This window comes from Entelurus aequoreus, linkage group LG02, assembly GCF_033978785.1.
Source record: "Entelurus aequoreus isolate RoL-2023_Sb linkage group LG02, RoL_Eaeq_v1.1, whole genome shotgun sequence".
NCBI lineage: Eukaryota > Metazoa > Chordata > Actinopteri > Syngnathiformes > Syngnathidae > Entelurus > Entelurus aequoreus.
The window spans coordinates 75,684,434-75,706,552 of NC_084732.1; the positions used below are offsets into that span (position 1 = coordinate 75,684,434).

Here is a 22,119-nt window from a genome sequence, read left to right on the forward strand (position 1 = left end):
AAAAAATTCAGCAATACAGATATACCTGGTATCAGATCAATACCTAATACTGCTCACCCCTAATGTAACCCTCCGCCTTCATAGATTGTGCAAGTGTAGCTAATTTTGTGGCCAGTATTATATGTTGAATGTGGCTTGAGTGTCCCGCCTGTATACGTTACATGGGCACAGTTAGGAAATGTTTATAGTTGGGCACGACAATTACAGGCAGCTGCCACATTGAGAACGGTCCACAGTCTCTCGAGGATCATTCATGGTTGGTTGAACAGTGCCTTCCTCACCAGCCTAGGAGACCAGGGGCCGTACTTATCAAGCTTCTTAGAGTGCCATTTTACACTTAAGTCCTGAAAATTTGCGAAATTTAGTCCTACTCTCAAACTTAAGAATAAAAGCTTTTTATCAACGTTCTTAAGTCTAAGAATCACTCCTACTCTCCACGATATTTAAGAGACCTTCAGAGGTGTCTTAAGTGGTTAGGAGTTGCCAGCAGGGGATGGCACTGAGGCGAGAGACGTGCGCGAACGTTCATCTTTGTTTGATGACGAGCAGCTGATCAAACGGTATCGTTTAGACAGAGCAGGTATTATTTTTGTCACAGATTTAATAATTTTCGATTCCTTGTTGATTTCTGCATGTGGCTGCAGTGGACTAGTATATATAGAGCCACCCACACCAGTTTCAAATTAGTTGCTTAATTAATGAATTGGAAAGAAAATGTTATGAGAGTAGCGTATGTGTGTGGCACACACATACGCTAGGTTACAGCATGTGAGGTGAGTGACGTCAGTGAGTGTGTGGGCGAGAGAAGAGAGGGAGCGGTATTGTGAGTGCGAGCGGGGACTAGTTTGTTTTGTGTTGGATTGGCTGTGTGCAAGCAATCAATAAAGCAAGATTTGCAACTAATCGCCGGACTCATCATTCACTCTAAAGTCGTCCGCTGTGGAGACCCACTGCCGGGTAAAGTGAAGGGTGTTGCCCCGAGCATACATCCTGGAGAAGTGTCTCCCCTGCCTCTTTGTTACGGTCTGGGAGCAGGAAGCAGGAAAGGTGCAACAAAAAGGAAACATTTATTTTTGATTAATTGCCAATATTGTTTTTGTATTATTTTGTAGTTTGTCAAAATATACACTCCCATTGTCCACTTAAATAATTCTAAGATATTTCTTTATTCTTAGACAAGGGATTCCCTTCCGTGATTGGTCATTTCTATGGACAGAAATGACGTCACCTAAAATTCCGTTTACGGCACATAGTAATGTCGTAATTCAGCTCTGAGTGTGACACTTAAGATTCAGTCCTACACTTCGCTGAAAGTGTGAGTTAGACGCTTGATAACTAACCTTTAAGTGCAGCTTTCAGCGAAGAATTTATTTACTCTTAAGTCAACTCTTAGCAGACTTCTTAGGAGTAATTCTAAGAAGCTTGATAAGTACGGCCCCAGAAGTGTGGAGGTCAACTCTACACATGATGCAGAGAGACACTAATGCATCCATGCATTACAAATGAATAGTTGGGATGCACTATTGACGTGAACATCTGCCGAACATAGACTCCATTTCTTCGTTAGTGTGCATTTAAAAAGAAGATTTTGCTAACTTTCAACCGGAGAAGAAAACCACAAGAAAAATGCAATCACTTTTTTTTTTTTTATTCATAAGATGGGACTTTTGTTTTTACATCTTATGCACAGCAGATACAAAGACAAACTTGTTTCTAAACCACAAATTAAATTCCTCCATCACTCAAATCCTGCTTCCATTTCAAAATGGCCCCCCAAAAGCAACCCTTTGTTTGTAGTCCAGTTTCACATTCTGAAAGATCGTTCTACAGCAATCATTTTTAGCAGAATGGCACACGCCACGTTCTGATTTTTTTTTTTTTTTTTTTGACACCTACTTCCCATTTAAACAAATTGCACTTTTCTTCCTCTAAAACTATTTAAACAGGATTATAGGATCAAAACTTAACACCAAAATATGAGACACGACTAAACATCCAACTTATACATGTTCATTTAGTTGCACAAAGACAAATACACATTACGCAAAAAAAAAAATAAGTACAAAAATACTAAATAAAGTACTTTATTTTGCTCAAACATTGATATGAGCGTAGGGATTGTCATGAACATGGGGACACATTCACAAGGTCCATGCGAGATAAGCCATCGACTGAACAACCAAGCTTTGACAGAAGGTAAGACCAAGGCGCTACAAGAAGAAAAAACAAACAAAAAAAAAAAAAAACATTTCGCCGTCTTGACCAAAAAGGTAAAGAGGCAACACAAGTACTAGGGAAAAACAGGATACACAGACTTCTGTTCTAAATTCATGCCAGAAAGACTTGAACATGCAACATCACACATCTAAACCTTACGCGGCCACAGACTATAGCTGTACAAGGACTTCAAGGTGTTGGTTTTCCTCAGCAACGACGGTCCAAGGAGCTTTGAAGGGCCTAACACGAGTTTATCGAGTGCTGAGATGGTACCACGATGGGTGATTGTCGACAGCAAGATGGTTTAACTCCCCCCAGACACAATTGGGAAGACATAAATACTGTTCCTAATGCACATTTGTCCATTAAATAAACCTGATTAAATTAACAAAGAGCTTGGCAAACCTCACTTTAACTGGACAAAAGTGTGGTTTCCAGAGACCTGCAGAGAACAAGGAACATTGTTATTCCAATGACAAATAAAACATTCAAACACACTGATAAGAAATTGATTTTACAATATTTGTATAGCTGGACGATTATGGCAAAAATAATCACGATCATTTTGATTGACAATGAAATCATGATACGATTATTCATTAATTTGAAAACCATAGCACCAAAACGCAACTTTAAATATAATTTAATAAAGAATAAACATGTAAAATAACAGTAGCAATATAAAAAAAAATAAGTTTTTCCTGTTTTAATTTGGAATTACATGTATCTTTTACACTTCACCACCATAGTGTGTTTGTGTCAATATCATTTATTAAAATGTTAAATGCGAATGCCTTTTTTTTGGTACAATACATCCCTGGATAATTGTGACCTTGATCGATTGATTGAGACTTAGTAGGTTGCACAGTGAAGTACATATTCCGTACAATTGACCACTAAATGGTAACACCTGAATACGTTTTTCAACTTGTTTAAGTCGGGGACCATTTTAAGTCAAACCATAACAATTGTGTAAAGGTATCAAGTGTTTTAAGTACATTATGCTAGTGTAGGGTGCTTTATGAAACCTTTTTGTTAAAACATGTTTTGCACAGCGCTTTTTTTGTGAAGGGGTGGGGGTGCTGTTCTGAGCTTGAGTGAATGGTAAATGGGTTATACTTGTATAGCGCTTTTCTACCTTCAAGGTACTCAAAGCGCTTTGACACTATTTCCACATTCACCCATTCACACACTGATGGCGGGAGCTGCCTTGCAAGGTGCTAACCACGACCCATCAGGCGCAAGGTGTTGCTCAAAGACAACAGATATGACGAGGTTGGTAGAAGCTGGGGATCGAACCAGGAACCCTCAGGTTGCTGGCACGGCCACTCAACAGCGCCACGCCGTCTCCAGTAAGGAGACTACTTGAGGCTGTTAAAAAAAAAAAAGAGAGAAACCCTCAAGTTGTGACTACTGTCCGATTTGTACATTGATTCGTTACATCGATGTCGTTCACCACAACACAAGCAGATGAGATGTATTGTGAGTGTATGAATTGTTCTTGCTAGCTTTAGCTTTCTGGTTTAGTGGTTTCAAGTGGCCGTCTTGAGCAGACATTGTTTAGGGCGGGGCGGTTGAGTGTTTCAGGGATAAGTGACCGGTACCGGACACATTTTCCCCAAACAAGTGTTCAATCTCAATGACATTTCACTCACATTTATACTGACTTCCCTGTTATTTTGCGTTTAACAGCGGAGTCCGTTTTATTGGCCATTTCTGTGATTCCGTCTGCGGTTGTGTGAACGCGGAAATCCTATGGCCTCACTTTTGTCAAGTTCAGTGATTACTGATTAGGCGCTGTCAAAAAGTGGCAACTACGGCGATCTCAAACTTTAGGAAAACTTGCAGGCATAAGCAAGTGGAGTAAACAGTAAAGTTGGAGATTAAAGAATTAGATTAATGTGATTAAAAACTAGCTAAATATGATTAATCGTAATTAATGTGATAATTTGACACCTAATTTAAACAGTCGTGTCCATCATGCTGGTGACATGAGACCAAGAAGACACCCAACAATTGATACAGTACCTTGCCATTGTTAAGGTTTTAAATAGGATGTTCTCAGAGGTGGCCTATGAGCTCATGGTATCAGCAGGTTTCAACGGATGACAAAAAAAACGGTCTTTTCTGTAAAAATCCAGTCGCCTGCTATGACAGCAAATTAGTGGAACATTGAACATCTACATTTAATGGCCTACTGAAACCCACTACTACCGACCACGCAGTCTGATAGTTTATATAGCAATGATGAAATCTTAACATTGCAACACATGCCAATACGGCCGGGTTAACTTATAAAGTGCAATTTTAAATTTCCCGCTAAACTTCCGGTTGAAAACGTCTATGTATGATGACGTATGCGCGTGACGTCAATCGTTGAAACGGAAGTACTCGGACACATTGTATCCAATACAAAAAGTTTGGTTTTCATCGCAAAATTCCACAGTATTCTGGACATCTGTGTTGGTGAATCTTTTGCAATTTGTTTAATGAACAATGAAGACTGCAAAGAAGAAAGTTGTAGGTGGGATTGGTGTATTAGCGGCTGGCTGCAGCAACACAACCAGGAGGACTTTGACTTGGATAGCAGACGTGCTATCCGACGCTAGCCGCCGACCGCATGGATGATCGGGTGAAGTCCTTCGTCGCTCCGTCGATCGCTGGAACGCAGGTGAGCACGGGTGGTGTTGAGCAGATGAGGGCTGGCTGGCGTAGGTGGATAGCTAATGTTTTTAGCATAGCTCTGTGAGGTCCCGTTGCTAAGTTAGCTTCAATGGCGTCGTTAGCAACAGCATTGTTAAGCTTCGCCAGGCTGGAAAGCATTAACCGTGTATTTACATGTCCATGGTTTAATAGTATTGTTGATTTTCTGTCTATCCTTCCAGTCAGGAGTTTATTTATTTTGTTTCTATCTGCAGTTAAGCCCGATGCTATCACGTTAGTTCCGTAACTAAAGTGCTTCGCCGATGTATTGTCGTGGAGATAAAAGGCACTGAATGTCCATTTCGCGTTCTCGACTCATTTTCAAGAGGATATAGTATCCGAGGTGGTTTAAAATACAAATCCGTGATCCACAATAGAAAAAGGAGAGAGTGTGGAATCCAATGAGCCAGCTCGTACCTAAGTTACGGTCAGAGCGAAAAAAGATGCGTCCTGCACTGCACTCTAGTCCTTCACTCTCACGTTCCTCATCCACGAATCTTTCAACCTGGCTCAAATTAATGGGGTAATCATCGCTTTCTCGGTCCGAATCGCTCTCGCTGCTGGTGTAAACAATGGGGAAATGTGAGGAGCCTTTCAACCTGTGACGTCACGCTACTTCCGGTACAGGCAAGGCTTTTTTTTTTATCAGCGACCAAAAGTTGCGAACTTTCGTCGATGTTCTCTACTAAATCCTTTCAGCAAAAATATGGCAATATCGTGAAATTATCGAGTATGACACACAGAATGGATCTGCTATTCCCGTTTAAATAAAAACATTTAATTTCAGTAGGCCTTTAAAAGTTTAGAAAAGTTCAAATCAAGATCACCTATGAAAGTTTAATCTTCATCCTGAAATTTCAGTTTAACGTCCAATAGTCTTAATTATTTCTAGCTAGTGTCTTAAACTGTCTTTGACAGCCTACCTTTTGTTCTTACTTGATGGCATCTACTGAACCCTGGGTCAATTGGCCAGAAAGGCATCATTTTTAAGTCTTAAATATAAGACTGGACTTGTGGGAAAACATTTTGAGAGAGACCAAGCTTATGTACAAAATAAATAAGAATGTGAAACGGTAGAGAACCAAATTCTCCAAAGTTCTGCAAATAGTCGCCCTCATTTTGATTTGTGTTGACATTTTTGCAGGTAAACATTGCAATGTTATATAAAGTTTAAATTTTCACAAGATCAAGGTAGCATTGAGCGGGAGGTGGATGATCTAAACACTCATTGGATTAAAGATTACTCACTTAATATCTAACAAAACTGCCGGGACTTCCATCCGGGCTGGGAAGTCTCAGAAGGAGTAGGGTACCAGCGCATCTAAAGAAACAAACAGTCATGACCAAAATGAGGTTTCAGAGCTTAAACACTTAGTTCTGGGGATTTTCTCCATTATTTACATCTACTTTTGAACTTCTGCAACAATGTACGAGTTTCCAAACCCATGACAGAATGAGGCCACCTTCCACAAAAAAAAAGGCAGAAGCCATGACATAGCCAGACAACTTAATGTAGCCAAAATGTTATCAGCATTTCAGATTCTAATTAAAAAGCCCGTCCCCGCCCAGCACAGTTTTTGGCAACATCAGGCCAGGAGTATTTCTCCGAGCAAATACTTTGCATTCCTGTGCCACAGGTCCCAGGCAAAAAGGCCTATGTCAAAGTGCTTTGTGATGTAGCATTCTTGTGCTCTTACAAGATAACAATGAACTCGAAATGACCTAATGAGATATTTCCTATGGCCATTGTTCCCTAAAGTCTGCCCATGACTAACGTTTTTAAAAGAATTCACAAAGCTCGCCTTGCAATTCAGAAAGTTTGTGTTTTTTTTGCACCAAGTCATTTTGAAACTGGACTACAGAGTGCACCAGGTATAGGTGGCTATTCACTAGGATTCTATGCACACAATATTCCTATATTTAAACTTTAGACCGATTGTTAATTCCGTATATAGGTAGTAATCTTTTGACCCCTGGCATAGGACTTTCAATCCGAATATAGGCTCATGTAAATATGTCATTTGAAATTGCTCACCACCAGAATATTAAATAGGTATTGTGAAACTCACTGCCCAGATTACAGTAGTTTTTTGGGTATTGAATAAATGGAAACTACTTTAAATAACTGGAAGATAATAGCTTACAAAATGTAAGCACTTTATTTTTTTTTACTGTGCCCTTGTGGATACCAAATTGATTAGCCACAAAAAACTAAATCAGCACAATCTGCAAGTTCGTATAGAACTATGGTCAAATACAAAATGAACCAAGGGCAAGCATTTAATTCTCAAGGTCTAATTTTTGGTGGAATTTATGAGTTTTGATTTCATGAAGTCACCAACACGAAATATTCTAATTGCTTGTGGATGCAAGTTTTCGGGACAGAGTGGATTCTTGCAAATTTGGATTTTGTCTTTTTTTTCCTATGAAATAGATTTTCCTGCAGAAAACTTAATCACCATAAGTCAGCAATTTATAAATATGTTATGTGATTATTTGCGAGGCAAACCCAAATTAATTATTGTACATCATAATGTTGACATGGATTAGATAACATGACCTAGCGGTAAGTATACCCCCACTCGCAGCTTTAGAGGGAGATAGGTGGGCCCACTACCGATGGATTGTATTGCTTGTTTGCAGGGGGTTGCTTTGTGGTGGCCGTGATCTGGTGACCTACTGGTGTAGAAGCTCTGTGATTGTGTTCCCTCACCTGACTCCTCTGTACTCAGTCATGCATTAATTTGTGTGCGTTTGAGCATGTCTGGTGATGGGGTGAAGTGGGTCATCGGGGCATTGTTTGTAAAGCACCATTCATTTATTTTATGTACGAAAAGTGCTTAATGAATAAAGCTTGATTTCATTTAGTGCTAACCTGTCGACCAGGAAAAAGGCTAGACATATTTATTTCATCATTTATTGATTAGTGAATTTTTTACATTTTTAAAATGTAATTGCATTTAAGATGTTTAATGAATATTAAGGGCTTAAACCGGGATTCTATAAGGCATTTTGCTCCCATCTTCACAAGGGAACAATGGCAATTAAAGAGTGTTCTGGAGCTTAATCTAATTTTCTTTTTTGCAAGTAATACTAAATTGGAGGAAAACAATGTCTAGTTGGTATAGTTAAAGTTAAAGTACCACTGATAGTCACACACACACTAGGTGTGGTGAAATTACCCTCTGCATTTGACCCATCCCTTGTTCCACCCCCTGGGAGGTGAGGGGAGCAGTGAGCAGCAGCGGTGGCCGCACTCTGGAATCATTTTAGTGATTAAATCCCAATTCCAACCCTTGATGCTGAGTGCCAAGCAGGGAGGTAATGGGTCCCGTTTTTATAGTCTTTGGTATGACTCACGACCTACCGATCTCAGGGCGTAATAGGGTTTGGAGGAGCGAGCCATGAGTCAAGACATTTTTATTTGAGTCTCAATTACTTATGTTTTTCTGCCATTGGTGGTCTCTGAATTGACCCATGTCAATTGTGGCTATCTACCTAGTTTGTAGTATTCCGGTTATTACAGAAATATTGTGTGCACATAAACTTAGTCACCGTCCAAAAGAGAAAAAGCTTAGATTTTTTATTATTTTAAATCTAAGACCTCAGATCATTAAAAAAACAGCTGTGGTTTTATAATGTATGTTCGCCAATTAGGAAAACAAGCAAACATACAGTAAATGTAGGAAAAAGGAAACATGTAAGATAGGAAAGAGACACACCGGTTGGTCCCTCACCTGGGCGTGGAGGGCGGCGGCAGCGGCTGCAGCCGCCGGATACGTGAAGGCCGCATGAGGAAGGCCGGGGGTCAACTCGGTTGTGTAGAGCGGGTAAGGGGTCCAAGCATCCGGGGAGGCCGGGATCAGTGCCGCCCCTGTCAGGTCATCTGGGAATTATAGGGCATGTGGAAAGAAAGCTGACCAAGTTCTATTCTTGAATATTGATGTTTGCACTTTCAATAAGTAATCTTGTTGAGTACTTCATGTAAACCCATTTGACCAAATGCATAACCCCCATCATGTACATGTGTCAACACAAAGTTAATTCCCCCCTGGAAGGAAGCAAAGCAGCTAAAGAATCGAGATGATGCATGCATGTGCGGGGTGGGTTAGATTTTTGTTAGATACACTTTGACCTCAGTCAGTAAATCCAGAACATACAAGACTGATTTGTTCGGCACTGCCCAAGTGAGAGTGAATGAGAGAGCCTAGAGTGGTGCAGCCGTACAACTTACATGGGTCCCGTGCAATGAAGTGTGCTCCTAGAGCGGGGTGGATATTTGTGGGGTTCGGTGTGGCCATCAGCTTACTCTTTGCCATCTTCGTGTTGGCTTTAGCAAACTCTAAGCGCAGGGTCTGTGGGCTTTCGGGGTCAAAACGGATGCCCTGAGGGAGAGACGGAGGGGAGGACATTGGATGGTAAAGGAGGTGGGCTAAGTTTAAGGGGCTGTACTTCTTAGTCTTGTACCGTGTCCTTTCCTACAGCCATGTTTCAATACTCAGGATGTACCCTTTGAGCCCGTCTGTCCTGTGGATTGGAAGAATACACCCACTTCCTCTCGACTGCCTCCATTCCAGCAAAACAGTTTAAGGGGGGGAAGGATGTATATCTCAAGTATTTCAACATGGCTTCATCTCTTCTTCCTCAATGAAATTGTGAGCTCATATGATCGAAGGACTTTATCCTACCGCAACAAGCCAGGAGGAGAGCGAGACGAGGAAAAGGGCCGATGACAAGACTTTAGTAGCATTTTTTTTGGAGTGGTTTTACACTGCTTGTGTTCTTGTGCCCTAAGCGCTGTGCCCACATGCAAGTGAGAAGTATTTTGGAGTCTGTGTATTTGTGTGTGCTGCTGGTGTGTCTACAGAAGTGATGCTCATAAGGAAGTCTAGGCTATAAGAGTGTGTTAGGCCTACTGGTGGAAAAAAATAGGGTTACACTACTGGAGATGTGTCCAAAAAACACTAAAACGTGGCTTTAGCACAAGTCTCATAGTAAAGCAGTGATATGCAAAATGAGGAAAGCTACACCAGACTAAAAAAATGGATGTGTATCAAGGTCAAAGTAAACTACCGTAATGCTACAGGATTGTCGTCTTTTTCCAAAAAAGTCCCTGCCATTGAATTATGAGAAGACAGAAAGAGTTGACTTGGTAATTGACGGTAGAGGATTTTTTTCCCGCCCAGAAAACAAACACTCCCAATGTTTGTTAGAGTACAAATAAAGGGATAGCAAAACGTGTGCGCATTAATCAGAAATGTGCTTACATTTAGAGCATTTTTTGCAGCCTCAGCTCCAGACCGGCTGTCAAAGGTTACAAACCCAACAGGCTGGAAGACAACGGAAAAACCGACAGTCAACCACACATCTCGGAGAAAGAAAAAAAGTGTGAAATAAGCAGTGAAAATGATATGAAACTACAATGGCATTACGATGAAGAAAGTCTGTTTTAGCATCAACAGTTCCTTGCGTGGACGGAAGATCTCACCTGTTTTGATGTTAACTTAATCAGTGACCCTTCATAACCCTGCGGAGAAGAAAGACAGCCAATTATATACCGTGGAGTCACATGCAGGAAGTCAGGCATGAACGCTTCTCGCCAAAGGAAGAGAGACCTGCTTCGGTGAGCCATCAGCTGGAGATCAGTCGGCAGCCAGCATGGCTCCTGCTGCATTTGTTACACTAAAATTAAGTCAAACATTTTCCCCACCCACAAACTACTGTGTGCCGTAAATGATGCAGGGTCTTAAAGGGGACTTATACAAAACCAACCTTTCTTAGGCATTGGTACCGGTTTGTGTATTTGGGATCTACATAAGTCCAATATTTTAAATGAAACCATAGAGGCATGCCAGAGATATTTATAAAACAATCTTGTCTTCCTTCATACTTCCTTCAAACGAGCTGTTTGGAATTTGCTCAACTTGTGACGTTTTTCCCCATTAGAGACGTCAACGGATATCTCCATAAGGTAAAATTTTAACCAAGAGCTTTTTGCGAGTCTGTCACTGTAGTCAATAAGTTTATTCTTTTTCTCTATCCTCTTGTGGAGCAGACTGGCTCGTACGTGCACATGCATCCTACGTTGTTGCCATTTCTAAAACAAAGGAGCGTACAGTTAACTTATCTGTCAGTCGACTTGATATGGAAAACCAAAAACTACAACATGGATGATGGGGAGAACAGTTGAAGTGGAGCAAAACATAAGACGGCCCCCAAAACCAAGAATCTTGAAAGGACGGCCAGAAAGCAGTTTGAAGATAGTTTGTAAAACAATCTATGCAAAATTGTTGACCAGAGAACCACCATTGGTTTTAAATATAGCTGGAATCAAACAATCTGCCTGTTAAAGAGTCTGAATATTTGCATATGGAAATGAGGCCACATTGTTCATCCAAGGAAGTGTTTTAAATGTAGAAAGAAAAAAAAAATCATGTGATACTTTTAGATTTAGGGATCTACCAGATAACGGACCAAATGTATTAGTAAGTTCAGATGAAAACAAATTTCGCCCCATATAAATAAAAAGCAATCTGTTTAATATACTTAAATATCTACCATTTTACAGTGAGTTGTTTAGCTATCATTTATTTCGAACATGTATTGATTTACAATATAATACATAACACTTCCAGTTTATCATGACATGTCCGAAAAGAAAAAAGCTGAGTTTATTTAATCATACCCCTTTCCCGGCAATATATATATATATATTTTTTTTTACACATTTGTTTACTTCCTGTGCTCAATTTGTAATAAATTAAATAATGAAGTAATAATTTGTAATAAATTAAATAACTAAATTCTGATTCACATGATTAAAAAGGATTGAATACATGGTAACCTATGAAAAACGTAGAAGTACCAGGAAAACAATCTTGATAAACTGAGTTTGAACAGTTTCCTTAACTGAATCATTTTAGTATTTTGACTTCACTGCTTAATCCATTCCACATACGGATGATACACTGAAAGGTTTAGTGTTGCATACACGTACATTTTTCTCCAGGGTGAAGTGAATTATATCTATAGCCCTTGTCCTATAGAGACACAGCGCTTTACATAGTGATACCCATTATCTACATCTTTACACTACATTTAAACAAGTGTGGGTGGCACTGGAAGCAGGTGGGTAAACTGTCTTGCCCAAAAACGACAGGGACTAGGATGGCAGAAGCTGGAACTGAACCTGGAACCCTCATGTTGCTGGCATAGCGGTTTTACCAACTGAGCCATGCCACCCTAAGGTTATATTTCTCCTTTGTTAATAGTCGTACACACTGTTGGATAGCAGGTTATAGTTTGCTTCGTACATAATTTTAGGTGTTTGCAAATGCACCAAATCATTGAAATTTGAATTAAGGATTTGGATGTTCTGGTATACATTACGCTAGCTCAGTGATTCTTGAACTGTGGTACGTTAAAAAAATCACTTGATTAAAGTACAGTGTTTATTTTCCTATATTCAAACACGTTACTTTACAAACTAATGTTAAAGGCCAAAAATATAAAATATTTGTTAAATAAAAACCTTTGCCTTGTTTTAATGAATACTTAGGCCTACTACGCTACTGTATTTTAATGTTGGTCATGATGGTGATACTTTGAGAGCCAAGTTTTTCCTGAGGTGGTACTTGGTGAAAAAAGTTTGCTTCTCACTGCTCTAGCTGACCTTCTGTACCACGGTTAGTGAATGAAGCATACTTTTGTAGTCCCCTTCTCTCCTATTTGCATTAGCTTGTGTGTGATCTTTCCTTACAAAATGCTGTTGTATCTGCAAATTCTAACTTTAAGTCCTTTGTGACTTCAGATGTCGTTTACATGGATATTTAACAAATTTGGTCCCAGTATTGATCCCTGGGCTATGCCACAAAATACATTTGGATGTGACATACAAATTAAATGGATATTTGAAAATGGGCTGTTTGCAACATTTACATGAATATTCAAGGGCGCTAAATTAATGTATTTTAAGCATTATATCCCACCCTCTAATGGCTTTCAGCTCCTGACATTAACTATGCCTGCACTTGACACCTGTATGAGCTTTGTGTGTTAGCCAATAGCAAAAATTAGCTATTAACATGACTGCAAATTGTTGCTTTTTTCAGACTGCTTTTGTGAATGTACACACTCCCTACATGTATACCAGACAACGATGACAAGTTGAAAGCAATTTATTTCGATATAAAAGCGGTAGAAAATGGATGGATGGATAAGTAATTGAGAAAAATAGACATTAAAAATATGTTCCATTAAACCCCTACAGGTAACATAAGCCAGCAAGTGGTCTTGTTTGCTTAAAAAAGGTAACATTGATCAAGTTGCAAACAGCCCATTTCATATTACCTTTACTGTTATTGAAGACTTTTTGGGCCAATGAGTAGAAAGTGAAGTTGATACCGCCTACATATGTTGCTAAAAGTTTTTTTATTGAGTTCTATAAGTGTTTCTCACCTTTATCAAGGTGCTGGCACTTATAACTATTTCATCTTGCTCCACATGACAGGTTTCCATTAGTTCCGATTCTGTGCTTTTATTAGATCAGTTATGTTTTGTGTTGATAGTGTTAATTTTACACCTGAGGCTGCGGTGTGCAAACGTGAAGAAAAGGCAAGAAACCTGAATAGGTGCTTAAAGCACCCCGCACAAAACGTTCCTACCAGGCAGCGAGCGCACAGCAACAGTGTCAGCACGGGTAACAAAAACCATTTAAGTTTTTTTACAATGTTTGAACGCTCACTTCAGGAAGAAAAACGATGGGGAAGTTGGGTCACACACACGGGGTTGGGTGGACAGTGGCGAGGGCTACTCATTTACACATTCCACACGATCATCCATGTGCGAGCAATACCACTTCCAATTTGGTTAGTTAGGACACGAGTGGGAGGGGTGTTTATGAACCGTAGAGTCCGCAGCCCTGGACGAACAATGATGTGGCCTCATTTCCATATATGCAAATATTCAGACTCATTAACAGGGAGATTGTTTGATTTCAGCTACAATGTTCAAAAGAGGCTTTATCCATTATTTGTGGTAGACCTGATGCTGAAATTAAACAAGAAAATGTTTTAGTGCACAAACATTTCCCCTTATGAGTGCTGTAACATACTATACCTTAAATGGCCTGAAGAGAAGGTACAGCTCCCGTGGTTTGATATCGACTGGTAGGCCACTGACGAACAACGTCCGTACCTGAAATGAACAGTTTACACCTTCAAGCTTTGTTTTGTACATAATGTGTCGATCTAATATTCACTAGTGACATCTTCGTTTACTAGCTGAATAAAACCTCAACTTTATTTTGGATTACTCATTAGAATAAGCACAACATTTTATTTTTCTCACAGCCATTGTAATTTGGTGACCTCTTGGTACTATGTGGGACAAATGGTGATAACCAGGGCCACCCATGGCTAAAATGGGGCCCTAAGCAGAATTGTGTTTGCATGCACTCCCCCCACCCTCCATTATTTGTTTTCACACTTTAATAAAGACATGTATTTAATGCATGAGAATCTCCAGGGAAATGTGTAATTATATCCTATCAGTGACGGAACAGGAAGGGTCTAGGAATAAGTTTGCGGTACAATTTTACATGCACTTCACGCAAAACAGGGCCCACACGATCATCCATGTGCGAGCGATATCACTTAGGGAGGGGCATGTAACACTATTGTTACACTAGCAACACAAAAATCATACTGCATGACTTTTTTATATGATTCAATCAACACTGAATTCGAAAATGAAAACATTTTACTCTGGTGTTTTTAAACATTGTGCTTCACTGCTCATTGCGCCATTTTACAATACAAGACTTTAGTTACGTGACGTACGATGGACATTATAAATCCATTATTGCATTGCCCTATAGTGATTCTATTGCTGGCAAAATATCACTTTGTAGGTCCCCTCTAATTAGGTACGTCCTGACCTCAAGGTTGGAAAATGTTGAAAAGCAGGTCATCCATTAACAGTAAAGAAATCCTCCCTAAAATGAGCAAAGAAAAACAAGATCCTGCTGAGGACCCATGGTTGTGCATGACTCGCTCAATAAGGGCCGACGCAGTGTGCAGCCCAGCGCGGCCGTGGAAACAAACGGAGCAGACCGGGGCCCATTAGTTCTCAGCTGGCGAGGAGGCCGCGGCTACAATGGGGCTGCCAGAGGAACAGCGCTGGACAAGAGTGCACAGCGTGACACTATTTCCTTCCTCTGACAAACGGCCCCGACACTGCCGCCACTAGGCCATTTTTCCTGAACATGGAGAAAAAAGGCAGAAAAGCTGGAAATACCATACTGCTTTTTTCTTACTATAGCGAGTGATGCAATATTCAACCACAAAAACAGTTAAATTTTTTTGGACAGATTTGCAAAAACAGCTTATAGTCCCCCCTTCCTGATCTTTGCCCGAGAGGAAATTAGTCGAGGAGGCGAGCGAGTACACAAACTTTGATAGAGATAATGAACAAAGGAGCAACAAAAGGGCACAGGACACCCCCCTCACTGGGTCTCCTTAAGGAGTCATTCGTCAGGAAAACTTAGCTGGCCACAAAGACAAATTATGGCAGCTGGAAAAAGACAACACTTGAAAAAAAATATTTAGACTTGTCAACATTAAAAAAAAAAAGTTTTAAAAGTCTTTCAAAACAAATGACTGCATCTTGGGATGGAAATTGTTGAAAAAGGGCAAACAGTTTTGTTTTATTGTATGTGTTGCTCTTAATATTCTATACCAGGGATGTTTTTCCAGGGCGGGCCCATATCCAGAAAAACTAAAGGGATACATTGTGTACATTAAAGATGCACTGTTTGTCAATATATGCTATCTGAACAGAATAACTAAATTGGCTTTGTGTAATATGAAATTGGTCTAACCTCGCTCATCAATTAACTTTTTAAATAAAGGGTTGACGTCCAAAAATGGTCTATGGGCTGCACTTTGCACACCCCATTCTATATATAGCCTCTAAGAACCAGCATTCTCTGCAGTGGACATTTGTGTTTTGAATACGAGCGCTATTTTGCCAACTCTGACAAATGATGTGAACCCAAAACGAAATGTCCACTGCAGAATCTAAACTAGTCAATAATCCAAAAAAGATTTCCTAAAATCAATGTTCCAATGAAAACTATAGATATCATGAAATTAGTTTTATTACAGTATGTGTAGCTAAGAACATTTTTCTATACTAGTTTATTTTTCTCCCACAGACTGAAGCATAAAGGGAACACTGGGGCCATCTGAACATGTTGGCATTTTATTATGGGTAGCATAGGAAATGTGCATTATCTAACAGCTCATCGATGATTAACTTTTTTTAAATAAAGGGTTGATGTCCCAAAATGGCCCCTGGGCTGCACTTTGCACACCCCTGTTCTATATATAGCCCACTAAGAACCAGTGGCCATTTGTGTTTTGAATAACAGTGCTATTTTGCCAACTCTGACGAATGATGTGGACCCAAAACAAAAATGTCCACTGCAGAGGACACCGTTTGTATGAATCTAAACTAGTCAATAATCCAACAATTTTCTCAAATCAATGTTCTAATGAAAACTATAGGTAACATGAAATTAGTTTTATTACAGTATGTGTATCTAAGAATATTTTGTATATTAGTTTATTTTTCTCCCACAGACTGAAGCATAAAGGGAATGCTGGGGCCACTTTTGGTACAATAAAGATGCTAAAAACCAATCCTATGTATGCGAAATATTAGCCATCTGAACATATTGGCATTTTATTATGGGTCGCAAAGGAAATGTGTATTATCTAACTTAGCTCATCGACAATTAACTTATTTTTTATTTTATTTTTTTAAATACAAGGTTGAAGTCCAAAAATGGCCCCTGGGCTGCACTTTGCACACCCCTGTTCTATATATAGCCCTTTAAGAACCAGTGTACTCTGCAGTGGACATTTGTGTTTTGAATAACAGTGCTTTTTATGCCAACTCTGACAAATGACGTGACAAAACAAAATGTCCACTGCAGAGGACACCGTTTGTATGAATCTAAACTAGTCAATAATCCAACAATTATTTCCTAAAATCAATGTTCTAATGAAAACTATAGATATCATGAAATTAGTTGTATTGCAGTATGTAGCTAAAAACATTTTTCTCCCACAGAATGATGCACAAAGGGAATGCTGGGGCCACTTTCGGTACAATAAAGATGCAAAAAACCAATCCAATTTATGCGAAATATTAGCCATCTGAATATATCGCCATTTTATCATGGGTGCCATAGGAAATTTCTATTCTCTAACTTAGCTCATCAATAATGAACTCTACTTTTGAAAATAAAAAAAAGGCTTGCCATTGAAAAATTGCCTTAATAGGCCAGACATTGTACACCCCCGGTTCTAAAAAACAAAACAAAACAAAAAACAAAAAACAGCATCCTCTGCAGTGGACAATTGTGTTTTGCATTCCGCACTTTTTTTTGTAACTGACAAATGAAAAAGAAAAAGTGTCCACTGTAGAGGACGCTGGTACTCAGCAGCATATAGACTAGTCAAAAAAAAAAGTGGCTATAGGAACATTTTTTCTATTAGAGTTTATTTCCCACAAACACCCCCGTTCTATAAAACCCAAAAACAATTGTTTTGTGTACTGCTCTTTTTTTTGTAACTTACAAATGAAAAAGAAAAAACGTCCACTGTAGAGGACGCTGGTACTCAGCAAAATATAGACAACTCAAAACAAGTGTGTGGCTATAGGAACATTTTTCTATTAGGAGTTTATTTCCCACAAACATAATAAAATAATGCTGTGGCCACTTTTGATATATTTTGTACATTAACAAGGCTAATAATATAGGGCAAATGAAATTGAGTAACATACTGTAAAATATTACGTTTAAATTTCAGTATATTTCCAAGGGTCAACAAAAAACAAAATGGAACCCTTGGACAAATGGACACTAAAGCAACAATTGTTTAAATTAGTGTTGAAACCTTATTAAAATATTTAATGAAAAGGGTGAAGCTGACCTCCTCCTCCATGGAGACGTTGTTGTTGCTGGGCTCCGTGTCCGCTTTGAGGCTCATGTTGAAGATGCCGTTTCTTCCGCGGCGCCGAGTGCTTGCGAGCCGGGTGTGAGTGCCCCCAAAGTGGGCTGCGGCTGCGGTGACAGTCCGGTGGAGACCGTTCAACTTGAGGTGGCGAGGTGAGGCGGTGACAGGGTTCTCTTTTAATATTTCGGAAGACAATTGGTGCCTCGAAAGAGGAAATGTTCCCCCAAAAAAGAAGGGAAAAAAGGGGGCGTGAGAGAGAAAAAGGAAACGCGGCTAAGGTGAAAAAGTGGATTTGTGCTCCGTGTGTGAGGGTGGAAGATGGGGGAAAGAAGTGCGAGTAAAACGCTGGACGCCTCTGCGATCACATCAATGCCCTCAGCTGTGGAAGTGTGCGCAGGAGGAACAAGTTAACTTTTCTCCTCCTCCCACTCTTCAATTAGGTCATCAATTATGTGGACGTAATCAGGCTGGAGATCCGCCTCAGCTGTGCCAGGAAGACCCGGGCCCTCCCCCGGCCTCACTGCACACTCGCAGTCCCGATTCGCACACTTCCGTACTTACACTTGTTGTTAGTGCGTAAGTCAACGTCATTGTACTGTACGCACTAACCTTTAGTATAAGTGCTCAAAATGGTTTTTATACGTATTTTCAGTGTGTTTTCACGGTCGCCTTTGCTTATATTAGTAAAAAGAACAAGAAGAAATCACATTTAAGTAAGTTAAGTAAAAACAATGCATTTAAGTTCAGTTCAGTTCAGTTCCAGTTTATTTCGAACATTCATCACATATTTCCAGTTGTTTCATCACAGCACGTCCGAAAAGGAGTAGGAAGAAGCTTAGCTTATTTTTAAATTTTTTGAAATTTTATTTTTATTAAATCAACATAAAAAAACACAGGATACACTTACAGTTAGTACACCAACCCAAAAACCCTCCCTTCCCCATTTACACTCATTCACACAAAAGGGTTGTTTCCTTCAGTTATTAATATTCTGCGCTTATTCATGGAAAACAATACATACTAGGGATGTCCGATAATGGCTTTTTTTGCCGATATCCGATATTCCGATATTGTCCAACTCTTAATTACCGATATCAACCAATACCGACATATACAGTCATGGAATTAACACATTATTATGCCTAATTTGGACAACCAGGTATGGTCCTTTTTAAAAAAAAATTATACAATAAAATAAGATAAATAAATTAAAAACATTTTCTTGAATAAAAAAGAAAGTAAAACAATATAAAAACAGTTACATAGAAACTAGTAATTAATGAAAATTAGTAAAATTAACTGTTAAAAGTTAGTACTATTAGTGGACCAGCAGCACGCACAATCATGTGTGCTTACGGACTGTATCCCTTGCAGACTGTATTGATATATATTGATATATAATGTAGGAACCAGAATATTAATAACAGAAAGAAACAAACCTTTTGTGTGAATGAGTGTGAATGAGTGTAAATGGGGGAGGGAGGTTTTTTGGGTTGGTGCACTAAGTGTAAGAGTATCTTGTGTTTTTTATGTTGATTTAATTTAAAAAAACAACAACAAAAAAACAAAACAACCAATACCGATAATAAAAAAAAACAATACAGATAATTTCCGATATTACATTTTAAAGCATTTATTGGCCGATAATATCGGCAGGCCGATATTATCGGACATCTCTAATACATACCCGATGAGGTTTTTCATATCCAAAAAGGTTAGGGGAAAAACTGAAACTTATTTACTCCCACAATACATCCATCCATCCATTTTCTACCGCTTGTCCCTTTTTTGGGGTCGATGGGGGTGCTGGAGCCTATCTCAGCTGCATTCGGGTGGAAGGCGGGGTACACCCTGGACAATACAAATATAGTCAAATACAGTAAAATACAGATCCGGATCCGGGCCACGGGCTGTAGTTTGGGTACCCCTGATCTTTATAATAATTTATTTTACTTACAATTATTATTTTAATACATTATTAATGATCTTTGTCACAATTTTTTGGCGCAAACATACGTATACACATGAATAGGCAGGGGCTTATAGGACCAAATTCTGGGCCCCTATACACACGACTCGTAAAGGTCCCCTCCATTCTACCCTAAACCCAACGTCACCGCCCCTATTCACACAGAACAAAAGTGCAAACACATTCAATACAAAGTGGCCAGAATATGAATTTAAATAATCATAAAAACGTGTCATTTTTCACTTAAATATGATTATAAATCTGTCAAGTTTCCCTTTACTTCAGAGATTAGCTGCATGATTATCATCTGCGGATTATACAAATCATTAGAGTAGGTAAATATCTCTGTCTTTAAAAACTAATGACGCCTCTGTTTCTATCTTTAATTAAGGGTCCTTGAAAGCTCTACAGTTATGTGCAATGAGTAGCATAAGTGAAATTAATATATGCATTATTATTTTTACTTTCTCCTATGCTGCCACAGATACTGTAGATTTATTGTAATTTTACCTTTTCTTCTATTACCTCATTCTTGTTCCAAAACGTTGGTGAGCTTTGATGACGCTATGACGTCACTTGCTATGACATTACTTGCCACCATCCAAGTGGGAAGAACCATTTTGCATTTTTGATAGGGCATGTTGATAGTCTTAGACTTCCTTATTTGATTCAAGCAACCATATTATTAAAAAAATGATATCTTTTAAAAAATATGCATTTAATATTTAAATGGCAAAAAATCTTTAAACTTAACAAAAGCCTCAGGGCCCTCCTGTGCTTGGGGGCCCTGGTAAAACATCCCCACTTCCACGCCCCCACTTCCACGCCCTTGTATATACAGGAGGCACATATGATATATGTATTTTTTAGAACATTTTTGCCACTCACAGTGGATACTTACTCACAGTAAATGAATACCTAACTTGTTATCTATGTGCAAACTAAGCTATGATTAGTAATATGGCAATGATAACATCAGACCCAGCAGAATAATACAAATATAGTCTCTCTCTCTACATACATGTGAGTATGTAGCCCATTTAACGAGAAAATATAAAAGTATTATTCTATTATGTGTGATTATGAAAGTTTATTATTGGGTAAACAACAATAATCAACAACAAATGCAAAAAATGGCAATGATAACATCAGACAGCAGAATAATACAAATATATTCTCTCTCTAGATGCATGTGGGTATGTAGCCCATTTAATAATGAGAAAATACAAAAGTATTATTCTATTATGTGTGATTATGAAAGTTTATTATGGTGTAAACAACAATAATCAACAACAAATGCAAAAAATGGACCCAAATGGAAGCGAGTATTAATTTTGCTCAATGAACATTGCACATATTACACATTATGAACCGTTCTCAAAATCAAAATACATTTAAATAAATGAAAATTATAAAATACATATATGGCGAATTTGACCAGGGTGTACCCAACCTTCCGCTCGAATGCAGCTGGGTTAGGCTCCAGCGACACCCGCGACCGAGAGGGACAAGCCGAAAAAATGGATGGATGGAAAATAAACAAATATTAATAAAGATTATTTTTATGCATTTAATATTTTATATTCTGGGCAGAAAAAATAAATAAATAAAACGTTATTTGCTACAATTTTGTGTCAACGTCAAGATTAAATATTCTTATAAAATAATTAATTTTTAGTTTACGTTCTCATACATACCCTTCATTTATTGCTTATAATGTAATATTATTCGGATTGAGATGTCAGTATGTCACACTGGCACGATAACAATGCTGCCAGTCGGTATGTGTTTTACAGAATGAATGGAGAGCAGGGCCTAAAAGTGAAGTGTGCAGAGTCCCAGGACTTACTGGACTTGTGCCCGGCATGCATGTGTGTTTCCTCACAACAAGCACCTCTCAAAGGCCAGACAGCTTCCTGACTTTGTATAGAAACACAATCAGACGTGCAGGACGAGGAGGGGCTGCAGAAGGGTCCCACATAAAGACGCGAGCCCTCTACAGTCATCTTCTCTAAAAATAGGCAAGTCGTCTGTTGAATGTGGAGGAGTGCATATCCACTGCAGTGCAGACAGATCCACTCAGTCTCTCAAAAGATGTGTGCATGTGTCTGGTTCTGTATGATTGAAAATCAAATTGCCTCTTAATCATGTGATTCACATAAGGTTTTGGGATGTACTGTATCTTAACGGGAAAAAAAAATCCTG

At 39.0% G+C, this 22,119-nt stretch overlaps 1 protein-coding gene across 4 annotated transcripts; it reads right to left on the reverse strand.

Annotated features, from left to right (window-relative positions):
* Positions 1-1,627: 1,627 nt before the first annotated feature.
* Positions 1,628-18,468, reverse strand: LOC133639284 (RNA-binding protein, mRNA-processing factor 2a). Of its 4 annotated transcripts, none has more exons than XM_062032504.1 (8): positions 17,922-18,468; positions 14,038-14,115; positions 10,409-10,447; positions 10,188-10,250; positions 9,155-9,305; positions 8,643-8,794; positions 6,169-6,241; positions 1,628-2,659 (listed from the first exon to the last, which is right to left on the reverse strand). In XM_062032504.1, exons 1-7 carry the CDS (start codon positions 17,976-17,978, stop codon positions 6,176-6,178), a joined length of 606 nt encoding a protein of 201 aa, XP_061888488.1. In that variant the 5' UTR covers positions 17,979-18,468; the 3' UTR covers positions 1,628-2,659; positions 6,169-6,175. The 4 variants fall into 4 exon arrangements, with proteins under 4 accessions (XP_061888488.1, XP_061888505.1, XP_061888480.1 ...); XM_062032521.1 differs by having other exon boundaries at positions 8,658-8,794; positions 17,922-18,464; XM_062032496.1 differs by having other exon boundaries at positions 8,643-8,806; positions 17,922-18,459.
* Between the last annotated feature and the right edge of the window lie 3,651 nt (positions 18,469-22,119).